The sequence below is a fragment of the Dermacentor albipictus genome, chromosome 10 (assembly GCF_038994185.2).
Source record: "Dermacentor albipictus isolate Rhodes 1998 colony chromosome 10, USDA_Dalb.pri_finalv2, whole genome shotgun sequence".
Taxonomy (NCBI): domain Eukaryota; kingdom Metazoa; phylum Arthropoda; class Arachnida; order Ixodida; family Ixodidae; genus Dermacentor; species Dermacentor albipictus.
Genome location: NC_091830.1, coordinates 70,477,310 through 70,504,706, shown reverse-complemented (window position 1 = coordinate 70,504,706; position 27,397 = coordinate 70,477,310). Strand labels below are relative to the sequence as shown.

At 46.3% G+C, this 27,397-nt stretch overlaps 1 protein-coding gene across 1 annotated transcript in view; it reads left to right on the top strand.

Annotated features, from left to right (window-relative positions):
- The window catches only part of LOC135898408 (uncharacterized), a 65,397-nt gene extending 38,825 nt beyond the window's left edge, over nt 1-26,572 (top strand). The window contains exons 9-12 of the mRNA XM_065427329.1: nt 1,097-1,135; nt 20,602-20,637; nt 23,283-23,430; nt 26,478-26,572. Of these exons, the coding sequence (XP_065283401.1) occupies nt 1,097-1,135; nt 20,602-20,637; nt 23,283-23,430; nt 26,478-26,485 (231 nt within the window). The 3' untranslated portion in view covers nt 26,486-26,572. The remainder of the gene's footprint in view (nt 1-1,096; nt 1,136-20,601; nt 20,638-23,282; nt 23,431-26,477) is intronic.
- The last annotated feature ends 825 nt before the right edge of the window (nt 26,573-27,397 follow it).

Genomic DNA, 27,397 nt, shown 5'->3' with positions numbered 1-27,397 from the left:
TCTTAGCTAGAATAACAAGTTAGCTAGCATAAGCCTAGGGTCCCATCTGTTGATTTCACTCACATGTTTGTACATATCCACTCACTCTTCGAAATCGGCGACATCAGTCCCGCAGAAAGTTCCGGGATCCTTGGGTTGCACGATAACAACCGAAGGGGACAGCGACGTAACGTGCGATGGTGACGTTGGAGGCGCCAACGACGTTGGTCCCGTGTGCTCACCGTCATTCTTGGTGAGGACGGCGATGCGACGTCCACTGCGGCGCTCCGTTTCCAGCCGTGGTACCCCGCGCCTCCCACCAATATTTTACGGAGATGTTGGGAGTATAAGACTGTATTTACAATGTATATAGAAGGAGAGTCAAGTGGGTTAAAATGGCTTACTAGTAAGAACATGGAGCAGCCAGCGTCTCGCGATTTTCTTCCTCTCTCTCTCTTGTTTCACCATTCCGTAACAATATTTATATCTTTGCGGAACACCTGCATGGAACATAGGTGTGTCTATGCGTATTATCGGACATCGGTTATCCAAGTGTTCCCATAACCTAAATGGAGATGTATCGATGTGTTATCAGGCTGATATTCATGCATTCTTTGCGCACTCCCAAGCGTCAGGTACTTCGCTCTCTTAATATTTCGTCCAGCACGTCGCTTAAAAGCTGTTGCGCACGAACGGTTTTTGCGCAACTTCCTTAATAAGGAAGGTGTTAAAATAGAAATTGTTTGAAGGAGACTCCTTATTGAAAACTTTATACAACTAAAAACCATAGCCACTCGTTCCACATCCAGAAAAACCTGGCACTGGTCTAGCAACTGCACACAAAGGCTAGTAGTGTGTATCAATTGTTCCAAAAGAACAAGAACGCGGTGCAACTGTACCTTGATAAGAGCAGCCACTTGTAGAGAAACAAGCTAACAGCATATCCTCTCTCGTATCCTATGTCAAGTGGAACTTCCTTGCATGTAGGGTGGCGGTTTGTGCCAATAAGGAAAGCACAATTGCGGGAAGCCTCTGTTGCAATTACCCTATTTCTTTGGTTTTAATTAGAGACGTTTCTTTTCAGACCGTAACGTTTGCTACGTTTCTTTTCGTACAGTGTCACTCGGACTTTGGAACCGGCTGTGAGAGCTCAACCGTAAGTTTTTTCACCGTTCAATATTTTCATGACCTTTCCCGGCCTACATTTAGGACAGAGTTACCATAATTCACGTTTGCAGCTGCTACGTTTCTCCCACTATATACAGAAATTCGCTTTACACACTCAAAATGACCAAAGGAACATGGAAAACAAAAAAGCATGATTACTTCAGAAAAAAATCTGCACAAGAAACATTTGTGTTGCGCAGCTGGTCATCATATTCCCAGAAGTCAAAGTTCACTTACCTAACTTGCAAATATTTTAGATATACACATTGAAACATTTTAAAGCAACGCCTGCAGCGGAAGTGTTATATTTCTGACTGTGCTTAGTGTGATTGTTAGTAGTAAGAATCATGTTTGAGTAAGAATCATTCATTGCGGGAGGACGATGTAACCTTAATCCAAAATTGGTGCTTGACCTGGCTTATGCAGGTAAATGTATCAAGATGTAGGTTTATGCACGTGTCTCGAAAGCAATCTATCCTGAGCGTCTCATACATGCTAAACACTGCCGTGCTATCACAAGTTGAATTTTATTAGCCCCGAGAATGAACACGAGCGGCGCTGCTAGCGCCGCTCGCGTGACGTCAGGGCACGGACTCGCGCCTGTCGTCTGCTACAGTTCGGGCGTTGTCCGGGCGCTTTCTGCGGTGTTTTCGTTTGTTCGCCCTCGTTCTCTCTGCTTGTATACTTATGGTGGTCGTCTCAAATATATTTTTACGACGTCTTCCTTTGCGAACATTTATTCAAAGAGCTAATTTCTTAGACAACAATGCAGCTCTCGAAGGCAACGCTACAGTGCCAGCCGAAGCTACGCAGACCAGCCCATTGCGGGTTTTTCATACGCGGATAGACAATCGCAAGAGCATAGCCTATAGGAATCCAGTTATGATACCATACCTGCCGCGGTGCAACAAGTATGTCACAAAGCTGGCTATATATGACTTCTACAGCAGTTACGTTGATTTTATTCCGCTAAAACAGGTTTGCTCACGACGAGTAGTTCATGGTATAATATCGAATTTTCGCATTTCCTCACAGAAACGCTCGGCAGTAGCACGGGGACTTAACTAATACTGGAGCTTAGATTCTACACGCCTCACTTGCTTCTTTAACTGCTTGTCAACATTAGGCGGTTCTTCACGTGTTCATTTTTTTTAAATGGCGCAAACTTGAAGTAAAGTTAATGAAGCCTTACAGCTATTTACAAAGTACAAATAGGAATGTACCAATATATATTGCTACAGAATAGCATTACCGATGACGAAGAGGCGAGCGGTAAGAAGACGACGACAACGATTGGAGGCTAGCGCGGGCTGTTGCCTCTTGGCCAAGTGCGGCGTATTACGTTGTAAATATACTTGTATATAGCTTTTCATTTGCGTCTTCTTACGTAACATATCTGGTGGAGGTGGACGGTCCCTGTACCTCGTCACGGAGCTTCGCAGTGGACGGTACGTCGAGCCTAGCTTCATGGCTCCCGGCGATGACAATTCGACTCAGCCGCCTCCGACCCCTCCTGCCACTTCGACGACCTACATCTCTCTCCCTGCTCCTCGTGATCCTGGCGTATTCTCGGGCAAAGATGGGGACGACGTCGACTACTGGATCAGCCTGTACGAACAGGTCAGCCGCAATAACCAGTGGGACCCTTCTATCATGCTCGCCAACGTAGTCTTTTCCCTCGGTGGCACACCTCGAGTTTGGTTTCGGACGCACGAAGAGGAGCTCACCAGTTGGGATTCGTTCAAGCAAGAGCTCCGAGACTTGTTCGGCAACCCCTACGGTCACAAACTTGCCGCGCAGAAGGCGCTTTCCGGCCGTGTGCAGACGTCAACAGAGCCATATGTCACGTACATTCAGGACGTCCTGGCTCTGTGCCGCAAAGTTGATGCACACATGCCTGAGTCAGACAAGGTATCCCACATCCTCAAAGGCATTGCCGATGACGCCTTCAACTTGCTCGTATTCAACAACGTCGCGACGGTGGATGCTGTTATCAAAGAGTGCCGCCGCCTGGAACTCGCTAAAAGCAGACGTATCGATCAGCAGTTTGCCCGTTTGCCCAACACCCCAGCGACTTCTTCCTGTGCCGACGCTCCTCGTCCCAACAACACCGGCGATATTACCAAGATCGTTCGGCGTGAGATTGAGGCCGCCTATCCGGCTGCCTTCGACTCCAGCCCCACCAACGCACCGGCAGTCACGGTTTCCCTGATCCAGGCAGTTGTCCGCCAGGAGTTCGAAAACATGGGCCTTCACACCATCTGCTCGGCCCATCACCCTGATACCCATCCGGCTTCTTCGATTCCGCCCCGTCCCGCATCGTCTTACCCACCACGTTTCCGCAACACAGCTGAATGGCGCACTGCTGACGACAAGCCCATTTGTTTTCACTGCCGTCGCATCGGGCACATTTCTCGGCACTGTCGAAGTCGCTGGACTTCCCCGACCCGGTCTGCTTATACTGCCTATTCTCGCCCCTCGGGTGGCGCTTCTCGTCCTTATGCCGCACGCTCCGATAATGCCGCCACTGACTCTCCTGCGCCGAACCGCCCCTATTCTCGTTCACCTTCGCCCCAAGGACGACAATCTCGCTCTCCCCAGCCCCGTCGCTCCTTTTCGCCGACTCCCTTCGGACGCCGCTCCCAGCCGGAAAACTGAATGATGCAGCGCCTCGAGGTGACGCTGCATTGCTCCCTGCGCCGCCAAATCCTCCACTGACGTTGCCCACTCATCTGAACCTTCTTGACGTGCAAGTCGACGGTGTTCCTGTATCTGCTCTTATAGACACTGGGGCGCATTTGTCGATAATGAGCGCGGACTTTCGTACCCGCCTGAAAAAAATAATCACGCCCGCCACGACGCTTGTTGTCCGTGTCGCCGATGGCGGAACAGCCCCCGTAATTGGTATGTGTGCCGCCCGCGTCTCCTTCGCCGATCGCTCAACAGTCGTGCTATTCACAGTCATCGCCCACTGTCCCCACGACATCATCCTCGGCTTAGACTTCCTCTCCGCACATTCTGCTCTCATTGATTGTTCCGCCAGTACTCTCCGCCTTGACCTGCCTGTTCTGGATCCCGCTGAACCACACCCCAGTCGCCTCAGTTCCGTCGACTTTGTTCGCTTGCCACCTACGGCGTGACTTACGTTGACCTAGTGTCATCCCCACCAGTGCCCGACGGTCACTATATCGTGGCTCCTATACAAGACGTCCTCCTTACACACGGGATCACGGTACCTCATACCATTTTATCTATTACGGCTAATTGCGTCTGCCTGCCAGTGGTCAATTTTGGCTTGACGACAAAAGTGCTGCCACGCGGGATGTCTCTGGCCCAGCTTTGCTCATTCGAAGATCACTCAATAGCATCTATTGAGGTAGACAGCAATTCAGCCGATCCTCCTCTACCATCTCAGTCGACAACTTGCACCATCGCCGACTTACAGAAAATGATTGCGCCCGACATGCCATCCGAGCACGCTCGTGAGCTCTACCGCGTTCTGTTTTCCTACAACGATATTTTTGACTTTCACGATCGTCCTTTGGCCCAAACTACAACTGTTAAACATCGCATTAATACCGGCGATGCCCCTCCTATTCATCGCCGCCCGTATCGAGTGTCACCGGTTGAGCGTCAAGTTATTCACGCTGAAGTTCGCAAAATGCTTGCCAATAACATCATAGAACCGTCATGTAGTCCATGGGCGTCACCGGTTGTACTGGTAAAAAAGAAGGATGGCTCATGGCGCTTTTGCGTGGATTATCGGCACCTTAACAGGGTTACCAAAAAGGACGTGTATCCCCTACCTCGGATCGATGACGCCCTTGACTGCCTCCATGGTGCTCGCTACTTCTCTTCTATTGACCTCCGCTCCGGCTACTGGCAGATTGCTGTGGACGATCTCGACCGCGAGAAGACTGCTTTTGTAACTCCGGACGGTCTTTATCAATTCAAAGTGATGCCGTTTGGTCTATGTAACGCTCCTGCCACTTTTGAACGCATGATGGACTCCCTTCTTCACGGTTTCAAATGGTCCACATGCCTGTGCTACTTGGACGACGTCATAGTATTCTCCCCAACGTTCGCTACGCACCTCGAGCGCCTCTCGGCAGTCCTGGACGTTTTTCGTCGGGCCGGTCTGCAACTGAACGCATCGAAGTGCCAATTCGGCCGTCGCCAGATTACCGTCCTTGGGCACCTCGTTGACGCGAACGGAGTGCAACCGGACCCAGGCAAGATCCATGCTGTTACGCACTTTCCTGTTCCGAAGTGTGTCAAGGATGTGCGCAGCTTCATCGGCCTTTGTTCCTACTTCCACCGTTTCGTGAAAAATTTCGCGGCCATAGCACGACCACTAACCGAGCTTTTGAAAAAAGATGCCCCTTTCCAGTGGGGCGATAACGAGGCCTCTGCATTCTCGCATCTAATCGACGTTCTCACAACGCCTCCCGTTCTGGCCCATTTCGATCCTTCTGCGCCTACCGAAGTTCGTACTGATGCCAGCGGTCACGGAATTGGCGCAGTACTGGCACAACGCTAGCGCGGCAACGACCGTGTTATCGCTTACGCCAGCAGGCTCCTCTCACCCGCGGAGCGCAGCTATTCCATCACTGAGCGTGAGTGTCTGGCCCTAGTTTGGGCGGTTGCGAAGTTCCGCCCATACTTATATGGCCGACCCTTTTCCGTTATCACAGACCATCACGCGCTTTGTTGGTTATGCTCATTGAAAGACCCTTCAGGAAGACTTGGTCGCTGGGCCTTACGCCTCCAAGAATATTCTTTCTCTGTCACCTACAAATCTGGCCGACTACACAAGGACGCTGACTGCCTGTCTCGCTACCCGGTAGACGAGCCTGACGACGCCGACAGTAGTACCGCCGACGGCATTTCCTCTGTGTCTGCCTTCGCTAACATCGCCGATGAGCAGTACCGAGACCTATCGCTGCGAGTACTCATCGAGCGTCTGCGCTCTACACCTACCGACGCATCCGTTCGCCGATATGTCCTCCAGGGCGGCATTCTGTACCGAAGGAACTTCCTCCCTGACGGATCTGATCTTCTTCTTGTAGTGCCAAAACATCTACGACAGACTGTGCTCTTTGAGATGCATGACGCACCTACTGCAGGACATCTTGGCGTAACCCGCACGTACGACCGCGTCCGCCGCTGCTTCTATTGGCCTGGTCTCGCTCGCTCCGTCCGACACTATGTTGCTGCCTGTGATACCTGCCAGCGTCGGAAAACACCTCAGGTGCTACCTGCCGGTCATCTCCAGCCGATCACTGTCCCTGTGGAACCGTTCTTTCGTGTTGGATGAGACCTCCTCGGTCCCTTTCCCACGTCATCCTCTGGGAACAAATGGGTAGCCGTCGCAACTGACTACGCCACCCGATACGCTATCACGCGGGCTCTCCCTACCAGTTGCGCCACTGACGTCGCGGACTTTCTCTTGCGGGACATTATCTTACTTCATGGCGCCCCGCGACAGCTGCTCACTGACCGTGGTCGTAACTTCCTCTCGAAAGTTATCGCCGACATTGTACGTTCCTGCTCCACTCAACACAAGCTGACTACCTCATACCATCCTCAAACCAATGGCCTGACAGAGCGGTTAAACCGTACTCTTACCGATATGCTGTCAAAGTACGTTTCCAAGGACCACCACGACTGGGACATTGCCCTTCCTTACGTCACATTCGCTTATAATTCTTCCCGGCACGACACCGCCGGATTTTCTCCCTTTTATCTGCTCTACGGTCGCGAACCGACCCTGCCCCTTGACACGGCACTTCCTCCTACTTCGATCTCAACAAGCGAGTATGCGCGCGACGCCATCGCTCTCGCCGACCATGCACGCCAGCTTGCCCGTGCTCGACTGACGGACTCGCAAACCACTCAGCAGCGTCAGTACAACGCCCGCCACCGTGACGTACAGTTTTCGCCTGGTGCGCTCGTGCTCTTGCGGTCGCCCTCTCGTCACGTCGGACTTTCACAAAAGCTCCTTTCGCGATACACAGGGCCCTACCGCGTGCTGCGCCAGGTGACGCCTGTGACGTACGAAATTGCCCCTGTGAGCTCAACCTCGTCATCTACTGTGGCACCTAGTGATGTCGTGCACGTCAGTAGGCTCAAGGCCTACTACACTGTTTCCAAGTCCGGCCTTTAGTCGCTCCGGGACGGCGCTTTTGCCGCCGGGGGTAGTGCTACGGAATAGCATTACCGATGACGAAGAGGCGAGCGGTAAGAAGACGACGACAACGATTGGAGGCTAGCGCGGGCTGTTGCCTCTTGGCCAAGTGCGGCGTATTACGTTGTAAATATACTTGTATATAGCTTTTAATTTGCGTCTTCTTACGTAACAATATTCCCTTTTCCGTGCTACACGTTCAACTCACCTCTTTAGAGCGCGTTTGTTAATGATTAATAATGTATGTTATGTTCCTCTTTTTTTGTCTATGTTACCTAGTGTATATCATTTATTTATTTCAATGCCGTAGTGTGTTTTGCATTGTTATTGTGGAAATATTTCACTGTTCTTTCATATATTGTATAACTGCAATGTTTTATGGCCACTGTATAAATGTAATTTATATGGCGCTTGATGTGTTACCCCATGCAGCCATATTGTACCTAAGTGGGTGAGGTTACCTCAAGCCGCGTCTGTGCGACTTTTTTCCCTCATCCACCTCCACTTACCACTCCTCTGTACATGTCTGTGTGTAAATGGAAATTATTAAATCAAATCAAACTCACTTGAGAAATGTACTGGTGCTTGCTGCTTGAGGAATATACATGACGAATCTGTTTGGCGAACTGACACAGGCTGATCGGCCCAATTTTTTTAGTGAAGTATGCCTGCTGGACCGCATCGCTGCAGCCAGAAAGAAGTCGAAGCGTCAATGATTAGTAGTATGGGACATATTGAAGATATCGAAATTCCCCCGGTGGAGGGTCAGAAATCAAGTGAAAGTGTATGGAAGGCTTGTGGTGCTTTCTTTATTAATGTTTGCGATTGGATTGGAGCAAACTTAATTTGCCTGCAAGGTTCTCTTTTATGTACCGACGAAGCGAATAGTTATCAGTTTGTATAATTGAATAACGCTGGATCGAGACATAGTGAGACAGAAGGTGCTTGAATTTTCCTTTTGTATACAGGAAATCTAAGCTGCGATGTAGTAGCTCGAGAATACTTTAGCCATTCCAGTTGGCGCCGCTGTAAAAAACATGCTTTATGGTTTTAATTCGAAGTTGTAGTGAACTGATGGGTTTCGCGAACATAGCGTGCTTCGCCATACGGACAGTCGATTGCTATACCGTTACGTGATCAGGGGTGTGCCATATTGTCGATAAAGGATACTGAGGGCCACTATGAAACATTCCATCACTTTCAATTGAGTGGCTCTCGATCTTTACAACGAAACTTTTCTCTCAGGTGATTGCTACTATGGTGTTTGTGAATTAACTATGTAAATACTCTACATGACGCGCCGTCCTGTTAGCAGCCATGAGCAATTCGTTTTTTGGAGGCCTGTTTCAGAGGGGGATGAAAGTAGCAGCAAACTTTTTCATAAGAAATGCGCGCCTAACTATCTTTTTGCGCATTAATGAATGGCCACATTTGAATAGAACAACACACCAGAGTAATAGGAATCATGATGAGAGCTTCGCTGGGCAGTGTCTTTCTAAAATCAGATAACATGTTGACGCCAATTACCAAATTTTTCTTCCACGTAAAATGCAATGCCTCTCATAGCTAAATACTAAAGGAATGTTAAATGTTTAGCGAAGCATCATACACAACTTCGCGCGTTGAATTTGCAGATATTCTTTTTTTAGTCAAAATTTACCGATAGACACGGCGCATATATGCATTGCAAAACCTAGTAGACCCCTTTAACGCTACATAGCTTGCGATATCCTAGCCGCAAAGTTTCTCGACTCACACGCTTTTGAAGAAGAAACTGTGGTTAAGGTATGGCAGCTGAAAGAAGCCGACGTATTCTTCAATACGTACGGCTCGAGCCACCCATGCCCTAAGCATACACGAAGGGAACGAGCGCGCGCGGCAGCCGAGCGAGCCGGAGCGAGCGGCGTCCTGGCCGTGACGTCACTCGCGAGAGGGCGCCACTCCTAATTCTCGGGGCTAATAGCTATATCAGCATAAACATAAATAATCTAAGCTGGTCAAAGCACACCACGTCGGTTGCTGTGAACGTTTCTAAATCACTAGGTCTCAGACGATCACACAAGTTTTCTTCGCCCACGATTGGCACGAATGGCATAAGAAACTTTCATCCGTACCAAATTTGAACACTCATCACCATCTGCAAACTCCCTCCAGAGTACCTAACCCGGGCGTTAGAGGCAATACAAAATCGAGCTGTTCGTTTTACACTCTCCAAATATCGACCTCGGCTGTGCGTTAGTAACACAAAAACATCGATTGTATCTGACCCCCCTGGCATCCCGTCGTAGGATAACAAGTCTCCGCCTTTTTTACAAGGCACAATATAATTTTCAATTACGTGACAGCATACGTCTGCCGCCTATGAGATCACCACTATGTTTGTTTAATTGCCAAAGGGTTCAAAGCATTGATGGTTCAACTAAAGCTTTCAATAAATCATTTCTGTCGACTGCCGCACCGGATTGGGATATACTTCCGGACGGTATTGTCAATGAAATAATTGTGTAAAATTTAAACAGTTATCAGTACACCAGCATTGTACACCACCCCAGTAGCAAGCCGTTTTATTTTCGCGTTTGTCACCGTTTTAGTTTTTATGGGTTGTTGTGCTCACCTGTTGTACAAACCCCATTCATGGGCCGTATCTTTGGTGACCTTTGGTTAAAATTTGTTACACCCCCCCCCCCATCGTCTTCTATAATGCTCCATCAAGGGCACTTAAGAGCCGATAAATGATAATAAATGACAATAAAAGCAGGTTTTATTGTGTTTACTGCGCAATAATAAATATTTGATAAGCGTACGACAGAAAAAAACGAAGGAACTCATAAGACAAATTAAGTTGCTGCTCCCACGCAAGTTCTCTGTATATCCAAACATAAGTTCGCAGAAGTAGCAAGTTGGAAGTAAATATCAGTGATAGAACATCAAATGTTACTGGCGCTATAAAGGTGCATGGCTTCATCATGTGCGCACATATCACGGTGTTCATCTCCTCGGCCGCGCTCTGACAGCAGAGTGCATTTGCGCCGCCTTCGGATGGGAGCCGCCAGCCCAGCTGCCTACGCACTCATAACGGCCTGTCGCTTCCCCGTCACCAGTCGCGATGCAGCCGACCTTGTTCACTGAATGCACGCTTCAGAGCAGTACGATACCACTGCCCAAACGCTCCATCACACGGCTTTTCTCATATTTGGCGGGCTTTCTTTGAAACTCAGAAAAAAGGACTACGGCAGTCGTACCGTACAGGAAACACCTCGAACGGTGGTTTCTAAACGTGCTCTACAATTCTGCCTATGAGACTTGGGGCTCTCAGCCAATAATCAAAATGTGGTGTAATTAAAGCTGATTAATTCGCTAGTTATCGAGGAAAACAAAAAGATAAACAATGCACAACTTGCTACAAAAGCCATGGCTAAGCGATGCGCCAATCACCTTGCGCGTATCTTAAGTGCAAGACAGATAACGGAAGTTTTGGGAACGCAAAAGTAGCGGAAACGTGCCGGTCCGCGGTGAACGCCGGAAGTTCGAACACAGGATGAAACCATTTTAGCCTCATTACTCTCTGTTTCTCTCGTAAACTTACTACAATAATGTTCTTGGTGTGAACTACAACTTTTGTTTCTAAAAAACAGTGATAACCGTGATCACACTGCGAAAAAATTGCGAAAGACAGCGATAGCGTGGATGAGCACCCTAGCGGGGATGGTGGGATGGTGAGGAACTTGGAACAACTGCCATGTTGTACTGTGCGACGATGATGATGATCATTTATTGGCATTCCCTATGAAACGAGGCAGTGTAGATCACACTTGCTTTAGCTAATGCAGTGCGCTGTACAGGCTTTTCAGAAGTCGGCTGTCAGCGCGCAGCGGCAGCGAGGAGCACGATGCCGCAGCGCCCTGCCCGTTGGACCACGAATATCCTCTGGACATCCCGATCAGATACGAACGTGCAGGTCCCGATTAGGAGCACAGTGGCTAAAATGATTCCCTTAATTTCGGGACGTCCTATTTAAGGCACCCTTTCGAAATCCACATGATTGAACTTCCGAGTTTTAAACAAACCTCAAAACTTTAATCCTATGGATGTCCGAAGGACGTTTTCAACGGGATGTCTCATACCGGACATACGTGAGACCAAAGCACACAATCCAACACAAAGACATGTCGGCCAGCAACCTGAAGCTGCCGCACCCAGGATCAAACTTTACCCACCGTGGTTCATTAGTGGCTATGGTGCCGGGCTGCAATACACGAAGTCGCGGGATCGAATCCCAGCCACGGAGGCCGCATTTCGATAGGGGCGAAAGGCGAGAACACCCATGTACTTAGACTTAGGCGCATGTCAAAGAACCCCAGGTGATACAAATTTGTGGAGTCCCCCACTACCGGGTGCCTCATATTCAGTTTGTGGTTTGGACACGTAAAACCCCATAACTTAATTTTATTCAAACTCGCAATGAAGATGACCAAAAGCTGAAGTTGAAGTGAATAACCAAAGCTGCACAAGCTTTTCGGGAGGAAACGTCACAAAGCGGTCGGCAGACCGCCGGAACAGCAGCTCATTACCACCTACCGCAAGGCGTGAACCCGAAACAATCGTGTCCGAGTACTGCATGTAACTGCAACCTCTGCATCGGCTTGAAACCCTGCCGTAGAATAGAGCAGTGACGGCCTTTACGCAGTCGAATCGCCACTGTTAGATCCTGTTGCATGACCGCTTCGCGCTGATTTTCGCGTAGGGGCGGTCACATAACTTAACGCCGTCGTTTTATTGGATCTCTTCGTCCTTGTGCTCAGGTTTGGTGCGCCCCACACTCAGTGTGCGCGTTTTTTTCTGAAGGTGGTCGTTGTCATGTGCTCATTTTCTTGCGTGAACGCTTGTCATTTCGAGGTAACGTTTTCGTCATGCGCTTTGGAGCTCCATCTGTGCGACGCCTGCAAATCTTACGCCTAACATAGGTATTTTAAGGTTCCTGGAGACAATGATTCCTTTAGCAGCCCTGCAACCTTTTAAACTAATGTGTCGTTCGGTCGGCCCGTAACGAAATCCCAGGCACTGTCTATCCCCACGGCTTGAGGCCACGGTAACACCAATAGGTGATTGACCATCCGTTGTGCTCACGCAGTACGGCATGTGGCTGCTGCGTATTGCTTTTCTGCACAATTGTAAGCTTTCTGAGTACGACATTTCTGAGTACGAAACTTTAGAACCGCTAACTCATTCCATGTAGCCCACATGGTGGGTCCGCGAGAGTTAGCGTTGTGTCTTCCTTGAACAGTGGCAACTAATAACAAAAATTATATTTATAGTAACAGCTATTCCAGACAACTCCTGTCCGGAATAGCTTTGCTTGAGTTTCGTTGGCCTTGTGTTTGCATAACCGCGATTGTGAGAGAAATTGTACAAATGCGTAAGATTGGGATGGCTGAAATTTTGTAGGTATTTGTATCACGGTCGGAGGACTTGATGCGCGGTATGGTCAGCCGCGCCTCCGAATTTCACGATGTGTGTGTTTAGGGTTGGTTTATTGCTCTCGCCAAACAGTGCCATGCACGTTTCTTGGAATAACGAAATTTTTGGGCGACTTCTTAGACTTCTGCTTAGTTACACAGGATAGGATGCTAGTATGTTGTTGACATCGACTGAAGTTTACTCCTCAGCTGTACGTGATGATCAGAACATTGACGCTGACTCATTTGCTAGTTTGCACGTCGTCGTATTCTTTTCTGAGAGCTGAATGTTTTTCTCAATTGACTGTTTCTGTCACGCGCTCGTAATAGTAACCGTGTCGCTTAAACTTCGTACCTGTGCTTTTGGTGTTTTGTCTGGGTAACCGCGATTGGGAAAGCAATCGTAATCCTGCGTACGTTTGGGATAACAAAACTTTTGATTGCATTTGTATCGCGATCGGGGAACTTGCTGCACGGGACCGCCGGCTTCGCTGTGGAATTTAACGACTAGTGTCTGGGCTGGCATTTGTTTTTGTCAAACAGTCTTGCACGTTGTAATGAACAACGAAACATTTGGGTGACTTGTTAGACTTCTTTTTCATTTAGACGTTAAGGGGTGCATGCTAGATGGCGTTAAGATCAACTTCAGCGAAGAGCAAATGCCTTTAACAAACACTTTAGGTCCGTCTATACAAATGATAATGATGTAATGCCACCTTTCGAAATGTCTGTACCCGATGTTCAAATAAGCGAAACAGGTATACTGAACATTCGTTTACAACTGAACACTCAAAAATCCTCTGGTCCGGACAACATTCCAAACACATTTTTAGAAAAGTATGCAGAATTGACATCAAAGTACTTCTACGTTATGCTCACAAGGTTATTGTGAGAGGAACAAGTACCGAGTGACTGGAGGACAGCCAGAGTCAAGCCATTACAAAAAACAAGGAAAGAGCACTGCATTCAAAAGTACCGTCGAATTTCTTTAACATCTGCGGTATGTAAGCTTTTTAAGAAATATTTCATAATCATATCTCAGAATTCTTGGAAAATAATATTATACTACGAAAGCCTCAACACGGATTAAGAAAAGGCTACTCTACAATTACCCAATTAGCTTTACCAGTGCACGACTTGGCCAATGTAATTAACAATGGGAAACCAGATAGGTGCTATATTCATGGACTTTTCAAAGGCTTCTGACAGGGTCCCTCACAAAAAACTACTTTACAAATTGTGCAAGATGCTAAAAAAACTCCAGACTGATTAACTGGCTTACAGCGTAGCTTGATGGCAGATAACAATTTGTTGTTTTTAATAATCATTCTACTCAACGACTTCCGGTGGAGTCTGGTGTTCCCCAGGGCTCGGTCCTTGGACCTCTCTTGTTCCTTTTATTAATTAATGATATGCTGCATGGTATTCCAGTTATGGTTAAGCTTTGTGGCTATGACTGTGTATTGTACTCAGAAATAGACAGTATTACTGACCAGGAGTTGCTGAACGATGCTTTTCGACAAATTGTCGACTGGTGCAATGGCTGGAAAATGTCGATTAATTTCGAGAAAACTGTTTTTATGTCCATTTCACGTAAGAATCATAAGCTAACGTTTCCGTACGGTAGTAACAACATAATCATTTCCGAAGTGAAACTTCATAAGTAGCTAGGACTCTGGATCACATGTGACCTCACTTGGACTAAACACCTTGAATGTGTAGTAGCTAATGCTAACCGCAAGCTTTTTTTAAGGAGGGCTTTGAAACTTTCTACTCCCACTATACGCCTACTCGCGTATAAAGCTGTAATTCTGCCGATGCTAGACTATGCATTTGTAATTTGGGACCCTATTACTAAAACTGGCACTAACAAACTAGAAATGGTGCAAAGAAAAGTAACTCGTTTCATTTGTAACAGTTTCGGACGCACTTCAGTGACAGACCGCTTAACAAAAGCAAAACTGCCACCATTAATGCAATGAAACCATATATCACGACTAAAATTCCTTTTTCAACTTATTAACGGTCATTATAAGAGAGACCTCACGAGAATAATTACTTTTTCATCTGGTTGTGGTACTGGGCAATGACATAGCCGAACAATAACCCCATTTAGTACGCGTTATAATTGTTGTAAGTATTCGTTCTTTCCACGAACACTGGTTGAATCGAATCATCACTTTCGGTATTTGTTGCCACTGCTATGCCACTGCTATGTTCAAGCCCTGTTGACCTGATTTGTATTGTGTTCGTTGCCTATGCTATAGTGCTCTTTCCTTATGTATTGTTTCCCACCCTGCTAAAATGCCCAGTGGGGATTGCAATATGGATAAACAACAACAACAACAACAACAACAACAACAACAACAACAACAACAACAACAACAACAACAACAACAACAACAACAACAACAACAACAACAACAACAACAACAACAACAACAACAAGAAATAACTTCATGGCTCCGCTCTGTAAAGCTCGAAACGTTTGCGCTGATTAGCTCGTTTGCACGTGGTCGCATTTTTGGCATGAAAGTTTGGTTGACTCTTTCTGTCACCCGCTCGTAGTGATTAACCGTGTCGCTTGAGCTTCGTCTGCCAGCGGCACTTTGTTTGCGTAACGATCGCGATAGCTATGGTAAATCTGGGTAAAGATGGACTAAACTGAACTGGCTTTATTTATTTATTTACTTTAACAATCCGAATGCCACGTATACGGGTGTTACGGAGAGGAAGAGGGATTCTTACAATGCATGGAAATTGCGGTTTTGAAGCATGCTGGAACAGGTGGTCACTGTCCTTGGAATGAAGGAATAAGAGTGTAGGTTTGTACGCAAACTTGGGACATTTAATACAGATGTAGGCATCTGCTAGATTTGAGAGTTAATTAGCCTGCCATGCTGGTGAATTTCACCACTGCTTGTCTTTACGGCTGGTATGTTGTTGTTAAAAACTGCTATGCAAGTTTCTCGAAGGAACAAAACTTTGGGCCATTTATTACACGGCATCTTATTTGTACGTAGTCGGATGCATGGTATTATGACGATAAGTTCAAGCTTACGTCTGAGCTTCCTGTAATGACCTAAGAATTACGCTATTCAGACTATTGCTCGTTTGCGGGTGATCATATTTTTTATTAATCGGGAACGTTTTTCTGTGTTGACTGCTAAATTTGTGTCACACGGTCACCCTCACTGATTAACCGTGTAGCTTAACCGTCGCCTGCCGTTTATGTTTTGTTTGCGTAACCGCGATGGCGATTGCAATCGTAAAACAGCGTAAGAATGGAATGACTAAAATTTTGTCGGCTTTTGTATCATGATCGGAGCACTTGCTCCACGCAATGGTTGGCAGCCCACGCTGCTGAATTTTCCCAGGCGTTTTCCTTAGGCTGGTATGTTGCTCGGACCAAACAATGCTGTGCATGTGCGTTTATCGGAATAACAATACGTTCGGGCGGCGACTCGTTAAACTCCTGCTTACTTACATGTTGGATGCATGCTGGTATGACGGTGACGGTATACCTACGTGTCAACTATCTGTAACGATCGAAAACTTGGCGCTACTTATTCGACTGCTGCTCGTAATTATTTGTAGTAATCGGGAATGTTTGTCTTTGTTGACTGTTAATTAAATTTGTCATACGCCTTCGGCGACTAACCGCCACTTAAGCTTCGTCTGCCGAACGTTTACGTTTTCTTTGCATAACCGCAATTACAAGTGTAATCGTAAATCAGAGTAAGGGTCTAATAATGAAACTTTTGTAGGCATTTCTACGTTAATGAGAGTACCGCTCCCACATGGCGGGTGGCGAACCGAACTGCTTCAGTTTTCGTTCCTCTTGAATTTACTTTCATTAGGGTCAGCGTATTTTCCGATATGTGTGCACGACGTACTATACAATAATACGAAATTGTTTCATCCCCATATTGTCATTGTGTTCTTAGTGAAGCTTTAGTCAGCACACGCACGATTAAAAAGATTATTACTCTCATTGAACTTGTAGGCACAGTGCAGGCGAAATTCTGCTGATGCGGCGTACGTGTGCTGCGGAGGTTGTGGCTTCGTGAGTGCTGTTTCCACGCAGCTATGGTGTCGAAGGTCGCGTGAATTTGGCTCTGGAACCTCGTTGTTGCTCGAAGCAGCAAGAAACGGTCGCTTGTGGCTGCTGCTTCGCTTCAGCACGCCAGCGTTCTGACCCCGAGTTTACCCTGACATCGCGTTAGATGTGTACATGTTTGATCTTTATGCATGGCACCAAGGTTGTTAATGTAATAAGTCAGCGAAGGTTTAATATAACTTGTACTGGTGATTACGCGTACAGCTGCTTCATTTGGGTATTATAGCTGTCTGCTAATTAGCTATCGCAATCACTGCTTTGTCTTTCGGGAGGAATTGCGACATTTTTCACTGTTATCAGCTGATTTGGCAAATCCATGCTGCCGTAGACACATTAGGATACTTCCTGTTATCTTTGTACAGAGCTGAAATTACTACTTTTTTGTGTCAGTCAGCTTAGCTACATTGTATAACACCACAAGGAAGTGAAGTTGCAGTCGAAACCAGCAAATAGCTGTTAAATTTGCAGCATTTAAGATTCACATGGTGGGTAGTTATTGGTGTACATATTTCTAACACGTCTTCCTTGCATACTTTACAGCCTAACTGTCTGCCTTCCATCAGCCTGATGTCACTTTGGGCCGATGTCATTCTTCATTACTGCTCAGTAGTGAAACACGCCCGCGGAAATATGTTTGTTAGCTCACTTTCTTAGCCCCTTTGATCTGAATAGTGCATTTTATTGTCTGCGACCGCTCAAGTTATCCTAGAACATGACTAGTAAATCCTGTAGCAGCCAACCTGCCCGTGATCTGTTCTGTTCGGCATCTGCAACCATGGATGATCGCCGCACCCAGCAAGTCGTAACTGCCTTAGGAGCCCATGTACCTGTGAACTCTGGTATAACTTATCTCTGCCTGTTAAAGCAAGTTCACAAAAACGCACCACTACATTTCTGAGTACCTATGAACTGCAATGAACTTTGTTTCTGTGAGCGCTGAAGCTAGTCTGCAGCAAGCTGTTGTAAATTGCGCAGACATCTAGCGACCTGTGATCTTATCAGAAGTCTTTGCATTTGCAGTCAGGGAACAACAGCCAAAATCAGCCTCTGCACGGCCACTTCCTTTGAGGCCATGTGATACCCGGGAGTTTTTAGGATGAATATGTGTTTGTGTGACCACTGGAACAAGTCCACACAAATCCCCATTAACGTTTGGTACAGGTGAACTTAGACAATAGACGTTTGCGTCTGTGATCACTCAAGGAAGCTTGCTGCAAGCTTTAAGTGAATTGTGTAGTCGCAAACGTACCTGTGACGCCTTCAGCAGTGTTTGGCTGCGATCACGGAAGAAAGGCCGGATCCAGCCTCTGTTAATTTGCTTGGAGGCCTTCGAGCCAGCGAACTCTTGAGGTGAATTTGTATGTGTGACCACTCATGCATAACAAGGATTTTGTAACTTGTAGTACCTGCGAACTCTGTTTTTGGGATGAAGCAAGTGTTGCAATTGCTTTTCTACCTGGGAGCTCTCTAGTTGTGTTCGTTTGTAACGGTTCAAGTGAGCTTTTAGCAACTTTAATAATGACCAATGCATCTCTAAAATCTTTATTATTATCACTGTGTTTGACCGCTTAAGCAAGCCTGTAGGAAGCCTGAATGAAGTGTCTTCCTTGATGCCTGAGACACATGTGAACTTTGCAGGAAATTTTCCGTTTATATGCCTGCAACCGCTGAAGTGAGCCTGCCATCAGTAGGCCTCTTATGTAACTTCTTTTGTGCCCCACCCTCACAAAAAGATTTTAAAATTCTCTCAATAGCCGAGGTGCATCTTCTAAATATTAGCTCAACTGAAACTGTATCATCACTTTTCGAAAACGTTTGGTCTGGCGACCTTCTCCGGAATGTGCATGGATGCAGAGTGTATTTGCACTGTAAATGGGTGACTATAGAGCAGCTGTTTGTGTGTACGACCACTGAACTAGTATCAAGTAACTTTGTTAGCGCGTAATGTAGTTGTGACATCTTGCGCATAATTTGTGCTGGTGTAAGCACTGAAGACGGCCGGCAGAAAGGCTCTTGTTACTTTTTATAGTGGCTAACATATCTCAACTTTTCTGCTCATTTTGTGTTGGTGTGCCTGCGACCACGGAAGGGAGCCCACAGAAAGCCTCATGATAACTTCCGTAGTGCCCCACTGCGATTTCATAAATTTTCTTGCTACCCAAAGGGCATTTGTAAACATATTAATTCCTGCATACTTTTACTGGCCATGATGCGTCATAATCGCTAATGGCTGAGGTTGTATGATTAAATGATTGAGTCTTATTTGTTTGCATTGATGTGCTTGACTTAAAACTGCTGACTGTATTTGAGAGGTGAACTCGCGATCTTCCTGTAAATGTTTTATTGAAGTAAATGCTGTATTAGTAACGAGGTTGTAAAATGATTTAGCAGCCTGAACAAGATATTCCTGTAGCTTTGTCCCTGTCAGCACAAAAAAGTATAGCTCGCATCTCCCGACTGATGGCTGTTTACGCTATATGTGTTGATTCAATACATATTTATCAAGGTATGTTTAATGTTTTAGCTTACTGCAGAAGGGAATTATGTGCCCAAAGCATAACTGCACTGCAGCCTTCTTTAGCATACGTTGAAATGGGATGGACTGCATTCCTGCACTGTCTCCTGTTACTTGAGGTTTTGCGTGGCAAAAATGTCGGGTCACCTTATTGAACCGCTGGGATGGATCTTCAAGAGCCATGCAGTTCCTGTTCTTCATTGCCTCACAAGCCAACGCAAAACTCGACCAAGTTTACTTTGTAAATGGTATGTAAAATGCAGCAGGCCGGCTGCACTGCTAGGGCACATTGTGAGAAACGTCCCTGTTATATTACTTTATGATCACTATGGACGCCCTCTTAATATGCTAAATCCACAACCAAATGTCCCCCAAAGCGTGCTTTGGACGATTGGCAGCGCAAGATGTCCCAGAAGCATCCTACATTCTGACAAAAATATCCTTGCGATGTACTCGGTTTTATGCAATAAGAATAATTCATATTCAGGCGTCTTGGACGTCCGAATATCCCCTTGTGAGGTTCGTGGGACTGTTCTACGAACATCAATTCACGTGCATGGGACGATCCGAAGGACATCAATAAATGATCAACAGGATATTTACGTGCGTCCTAGGTGCGTTTGAATGTCCCGTTCTGGACACTTGTTCGACATCTGTAGCACTTTGGTGGTCCAATGGGTGGTTTCCCGCTGGTGAGTGACGGAAGCAAAACGTGGAATCGAGGGGCGCTGGGCCCGCTTCAGACGCTCACTTTCGTTGCGCGTGCTCTGACAGCCGCAGTTCATCGTGCCACAGCTCCCAGGGAAATCGAATTTTTCCAGATGAAACGTGGGTCAGGCTTGCACGGAGAGCTCGCTTTACTTTCCCACTTACTACGAGCCGGATAAAACTAAAATTCATTAAAGTTCAACAATCAATTCTTTTTTATTAGCGAACAATTGCTTTATATCATCGATCGCTCCGCGGTTGCTACCACTGACTGCATGTCTCCGACGGGACTGTTCTTTCATTTCAAAGTGGCAATTTCTATTATCACTTAAGATCATCATAAGAGCACCCGTGGGAGAAGCACCAATTTGCTGCTGTACGACATGCCGTACGATACTTAACACGCGGAAAAGCAGCAGTTTATTGTAGCCATTGCTTTGGCGTCTCACAACTATCCTTTTTTTTTCAGACAAGCCTTGCTTCTACACTTGTGTCTCTCGTAAAGGTACGTAGCAACAATTGTTATGAAATAGGCATTTCTTGCCTATACTTCTTTGTTATAAGAAAAAACCGAGTTTTCTGCAAATGCGCTGGAGTCCCCACTTTTCATTGATTATGCTGGTCACAGTGTTCCATGAAATAACCACGGGAAACCTATGCACACTAATATAGCAAAATGTAGAAACATTAATGATGTTTCCAACTTAATCTGAGTATCACAAGCAAGCACTAACTTGAAGACATATCAACGTTTGTGGGTGGAAGAACTTGTCAGTGCGAGCATATAACCGCTTTCGGCGAAGTATGAAATACTTCCGTCAACCGTTTAGCCCGGTAGGCGTCGCGTTTTCTAACTGTGACGCATCTTGTGTAACTTAGGAAATTGTGTAGAGAGAGGCAAAAGGCAAATTTTCTATATCCTGATTTTCGAGTGCGCTCGACCAGATAACCACAGCAACTTATTTCAGAAGCTATGCAAGAACATTGTGGTATAATTTAACAAACAAGTGCATTCGCGATTACCTATTTCATATTCAACAGAGTGTATAAATAAGCCTGATTCCTGCGATATTGCACAGGTAATCCTAGGCGTCCGCTGATCTTACTCTTTTGTATATCTACTTGCCCATTTGAGATATCCTGAACATTGGACAGTTTGCTTATTAGTGCATTCTTCGCTATATATATTTAAAGCATTCGAAGTATCTACCTCTTCGAAATGCTTCGCCAAGTGGTTGGAAGTTCGTGTCTAGAATGGTAAATTACTCTCACTGACACATAATGTGCCCGTTAGGTCAACGTAAAAAAAAAGAAAAAAGGTGGGAAGCTCAAATTTTTTTTTGTAGTGTTGTAGCAAAAACAGGCGTCAGGGTGCTGCATTAAGGGCCAACCGCAGTACTGAAAACGATGTGGTGCCAGGAATAGAGAAACCGGAGGCTGTCTGTAATGTTCTCGCCGTGCGGAAACTTAACGTTGATCTCTACAACGCTGGAACGCCACCACAGTATCAACAGCCCACAGTTACCCTTTCAGTACGAGAAGCGAGCTTTTAAGACGAACTTAGAACGTAAGAGGGAGAAGCGACGTCAAGAGACAGAATGTTCGCTGGCCCTCATTCCTGCGGTCGTGGGCACGTTGAAGGCATGGTGAAGGCATGGTGAAGGCGTTCTGACAGCGTGCGCCAAAGAAATGTTATTTCGAATTAACTTTAATTCCGTGTGGAACGTTTGAGAACTGCCTTGACCTTTTTGCTCTAGATGAAGTATAAAGATTGCTGTGGTACGGATGCAGACTTCCCACATCGTTTTCTTGACACGCTCAGTTTAGCGAAAATGCCACGACCAGCTGCCCTCCAGAATAACCAACACTTCCTTGTATGCTGTGTATTATCTCTGTGTCTTGTTATGTACGATTGTTATTTTTCTTGCTGGCAGACTTCCGCCGCCCGTGTTTCGCTGATGACAAGATATGCAAGTAAATGAATGAAGAAGGTTTTTTGAACCCACGCGGTAACTCTGTGCTACATCTGCGATCGCCTCAAATCTATTCGTCACTTTTGCCATCAGGCTGCAGTAATAATACCAAACGAAAACGACAATTGGAAACTCCACGTCATTATCATCGATTGAGTATATACAATATTGCTGTTATACTGCCTGTTGGAGCGTCTGCACTAGGACAAAAACAGAAGTACGTTTGCCGCACCGTATAGAATGAAACCTTCGGAAAGATATCGCCAGTTTATTGCAGTTCAGCTTTTTCGCACGCTCTACGTATCCTGACGATTTATTCATGCCACAAACAATTGCCCAAATGTTTGTGTCACAGTCGATTAAAATGTTGTGAGATTCCCTTTCCGGCAATTCTATGCATTAACTTATTTATAACATTTTTGGTACATACTCTATTATTAGTAGAAGGTGTGGCAAAGGTCATTTTAATTTGTGACCAGTATCTTCCATATACAACATAAGCCCGCCATTTTAGTGTTGCGGCTATGGCGTTGCCCTTCAAAGTCCGAAGACGAGGGTAAAATCACAGCCGTGGCGGCCGCATTTCGATGAGGCCGAAATACAAGAACTCCCATGCACTGTGGGATGCACTGGGATGCAACTGCTGGTGGTCAAAATATTCCAGACTCCCTCCTCACCTACTCATCTCCCCCCCCCCCCCTACCGAAGTTAGGCATGTCGCATATCATATTGTGGGTTTGGCATGTAAAACAGCAGACGTTTTCGTTCCGTAACTCGCTTGTGGATTTGTAGTAAAGCCACTGGATTTTAGACATATTTTTCTAAAGTCGGTTTACGCATTGTACAGGGTATTCCCTTTGTTATATCCAGTTATCGGCGCCTCCTTCGTGAATCAAGTAGTTAATAAGGTTGCTTCACTTTGTCTTAGTCCTTGCACTTCGTCTTGTGCCTCTCAGGTTTCTTTCTCGTTCTTAGGAAACGCTCGCGCTTAGTTTGCGGAGGCCCTCTAGCACCGGCCAATGAAGATAACTACGTGCTGCGATAAAGATCGATAATGTACCTGCGAGTACCATTGCTGTTCGTATCGATTCCTTAGGAGAACCAGAATGTGAAGGGCCCGTTCAAGCGGTTTTAGAGCATAAAATGATCTTTTCGCGAAAAATATCCACACATGCAGTGCCTTGTGGACAACGCTATTCCCGGTTCTTCGGGAGACAAGACCATGGCCCTCGCCTGTGATCTTTTTGCCCGTACCGACATGGGTGCCTTAGCCCAGGCTATGCCACTACTCTGGAGTGCTGTGCTCAGCATTAAGCCACTCTTGTGTAAGTTCTGCAGTGTCGAAAGAGTGACAAAGTTTGAGAGCAGAAGTGGTTTGGTAAAGATTTCCTATACCGTTAAAGGTGGCGAAGGTAATGTTAGCGAAGTGGTTAAAAGAAATAATGCGCAGGCTCCACGCACATGTTGCGATGTACCTGAAGGGAATTTTTCGTGAAGCGACCAATAAGATCCTCTCAATTTCCGCATTTCATTCCTTCGTCGCTGGCGCACAAGAAATTGGCCCACGCCCATAGTCTAGCCTTCCCGTGCTAAGCAACTGGGCTAATATTTTACGCGCTTGTAGTATATTATTCTTATTTATCGACAATGTACTCACGTTTCTTGGCCAATAACCGTTAAAAGTGTGTGCCATAATACGAAAATCATAGTCCCCATGTAAGGCCTGCAATATTATAAAAGAAACAGTGGGTGTCGATACGATATGTTTCTGCCACGTGTATATGCGCCTGCCGCTTAGCGACGAACTGTAAGATATCTTTAATTACGAAATAATAGTTGTTGTACATAGTGAAGGTGTTCCAATATTAAAATTTTCGAATCAAATAGTAGTGTTTGGGGAAGAAAGCCACCGACTACCGAAACATGTATCGAATATTTTCGCATTTTTAAAACATCCTTATATACGCAATTTGCCAGAAGGCCGTGTAGTAGAATATATAAATCAGGAAAATAGAAGCAGAAAAATTGGAGGACGCTTAAGCTTCGCCTTCAAGAGTGGAACGCGACAGCGTTCCCATCGACCCGCCAAGGGGTATAAGACAATGCGCTACGGCGAAGGGATCACTTACGAGGCGCCCCGCATCGGACTTTGCGCCCACCTATCACACGGAGAGCGTCGAGCAACGCAGCGTTCGGCGCCGCAATGAAACGTGCGCCTGAGCCAACGGAACGAACCAAAGAACTCGGTGTCTCGGAGGGGGAAACGATCTACGCCAGCCAAACGTCGTGATCGGCACGGGCAGAGAGATAGATAGATAGTAATCTAAAGAAAGGAACGGTGCTTGATTCTGCAACCCGCGTGGCAGCACGGCGAAGCGTCGTCAGGGGAGAGGGAACCGGACCGCGCACAGCCCCAATGCGCGTATGGTGCGCCACCTGTCATGGCAGCGCCGTACATTGAGAGGAGGGGGTCTTCTGTGTTTGCCGCAAGATGGCTCTGCGTGTGCAGTAAGCGCAGAAGAAATGTAGCGGAAACGTACTTCGCTATCGTGTAAATGCGACTTCTGTAAGTTGCAGGCTCATAATTACCGATATACACCGCAGTATAACTTTCTACGGCACGTTTTTAAGGCAACACCGCGTTCACTAGACGCGCGTTTGTACCGCTTTCAAGCATCGAACTCGTGGCTGAGTGGTAGCGTCTCCGTCTCACACTCCGGAGACCCTGGTTTGATTCCCACACAGCCAATCTTGGAAGTTGCTTTTTATTTATGAAGTGCCTGCCGTGATTTATCGCTCACGGTCAACGCCGCGGACGCCGACGACACCGGCTTTTCTGCGACACGAGCTCCTTAACGCTATCGCGTTAATACCGCGCGTATTCTTCAGTACGAACGCCCTTTACTGTAAAGTTTACTAGAATCACACTACTACAGTGATAGTATACACCAAGCTCGGCATCATTTGCACGGGAAACCACACCGGTCCACTAACTATATAAACTAATTACGTTACTAAAGTTCTTAGTTACAAGCTTTACGACAGTGCTTATATGGGAAAGTTGAAGCAAAGTGCTTTACAATCTAATGATGAGTTGTCATATTTCAAAAGGGCTGTGTGGACATAAGTACTTGGTATGAAATGAAAACGGTAATCTTACCTCAGGTAGCGCGTAGCACCTCGAAGTGAAGCTTTCCTCCCACACCCTCCGTGAGGGGAACGTTTCCTTCAAAACGAAGCTTTCGCCGCTCTTCGCTCTTTCCACTAGCTGCTTCTCATTGACGCTTTGCGCAGCTCCCAACTGGAAGTGTAGTCATGCAGCAGCAGATACGAGACAGCGTTTTACGTCGCGAGCAATGGATGGCAACGGCGCGGTGGCGATGGTCGCAGGACGGTGGCGTCATGTGCGAGAATGAAGGATGTAAACATGTTGAAGGTGCAATGGCGACAAAGGAATAACGTCGACGGAAGCGGGAAGCTGGTATGACGACGGCCTGGAGAAAATAATTCGACGTTTCTGGATGAAGAAGATGATATTGACCACAGCGGGACCCTTAAAGCAATGCGACTTTCGAATGGCGAATCGGGTTGAAAGGCGATGGAACAAGCGCGATGATATCACGACGAAGGTTTCCCAACGAATGCAAGACAATAGCTGCATGACGACAGTGACAAAACAAAAGCAATCCCGGAACCATCAACGAATGGAGGACGACTACATGATTACGGCGTTCTGATGTCGACGGCAAGCTTTAAAGATTTTTTTTTTAAATTGAAGAGCGGTGTAGAGAGAAAAAGTAGATGATAGGCACAAACTCTGCAGGCATAATTATTGCTGAAAAAGCTGCTCGGGTATATATGCGTCGACGCCAGCTTACCCTTTACACGTTTGAGTTCTCAGCCACATGACACGATTCATATTCGCAGCACTAGCCGTAAAGGCTAGTGCTGCCAAGGGTGGCGAGGCCTAGTCAGGCACGTTCAGTGCCTTTTGTCGCGTCCCCCAAGGCATTTCTGTAAGGAATGTCTTGAATAAATGAATAAAGAAAGAAAGAAAGAAAGGCATGACCAAAAACTCCACGGAATGTTACGTCAACGCTGCGGTCACACCGCACTCTTCTAGAAAAATAAACGAAACAAGTTTTTTTTATTTACATTGCCACGCTGATTCTTAGAAGCTTCACATATATTTAAACAGAGTGCTCTTAATTATTGCGTAATTTTTTTCTTCAAGAACTGCTTTTTATTAGTAGCTGTCTTTTGGTATAAAATAGAGTAATTACGCTTCTAAAGCTAGTAATTTAGCACAACCTGTTGATGAAACTGAATAAATGCCACGACATGATAAATGTGTTTGTTCTGCTTCTTTCAGGTAAATAATTCAACACGGTGAAACCAAGGTCTCGCGCCCCAACGGTCCGTAAAAATTGCAACAGTTATATTAATAAATTGATGTTTTAGAAAGTGCTCTTGCTAATGACTGATTTTCTCAATTATTGATCATACCTGTCGACAGATAAAATTAGACTGCAATATCGAGATGTCTTTCCGGAATTTGATTCTACTCTTCCGACTACGCATTGCGCGTGCGCGACACTACCAATTGTGCTACGGCGACGACTGTGAATTCATCCGTTGACTTGGATTTTGATGTTTAGTAGATCTGGCCCAGGAGCCAGCGCCACTCAGAGCCATTGTCGGCGGATGCGCAACATGCTTTTTTGCCAATGGCGTCAGGTGACACGTGATCTTGGATCGTTAGGCACGTGCTTAATAAACCTTCACGTGCTACCTGATGCCATAAAGGCTGCCAGATTCGAGACCTTCGCTATGAATAATCGAGCGAAGAAGGGCAACCAAGGGGTTCAATGTTGTTAGTCATCATCACCATCATCATCATCACCAGCCCGGTTACGCCCACTGCAGGGCAAAGGCCTCTCCCATACTTCTCCAACTACCCCGGTCATGTACTAATTGTGGCCATGTTGTCCCTACTAACTTCTTAATCTCATCCGCCCACCTAACTTTCTGCCGCCCCCTGCTACGCCTACCTTCCCTTGGAATCCAGTCGGTAACCCTTAATGACCATCGGTTATCTTCCCTCCTCATTACATGTTCTGCATATGTCCATTTATTTTTCTTGATTTCAACTAAGATGTCATTAACTCACGTTTGTTCCCCCACCCAATCTGCTCTTTTCTTATCCCTTAACGTTAGTCATGTTAGTCATGTTAGTCAGTTTTGTTAGTCATGACCATGTAACGGCAACATATTATGAAGTGAAGGAAGGCA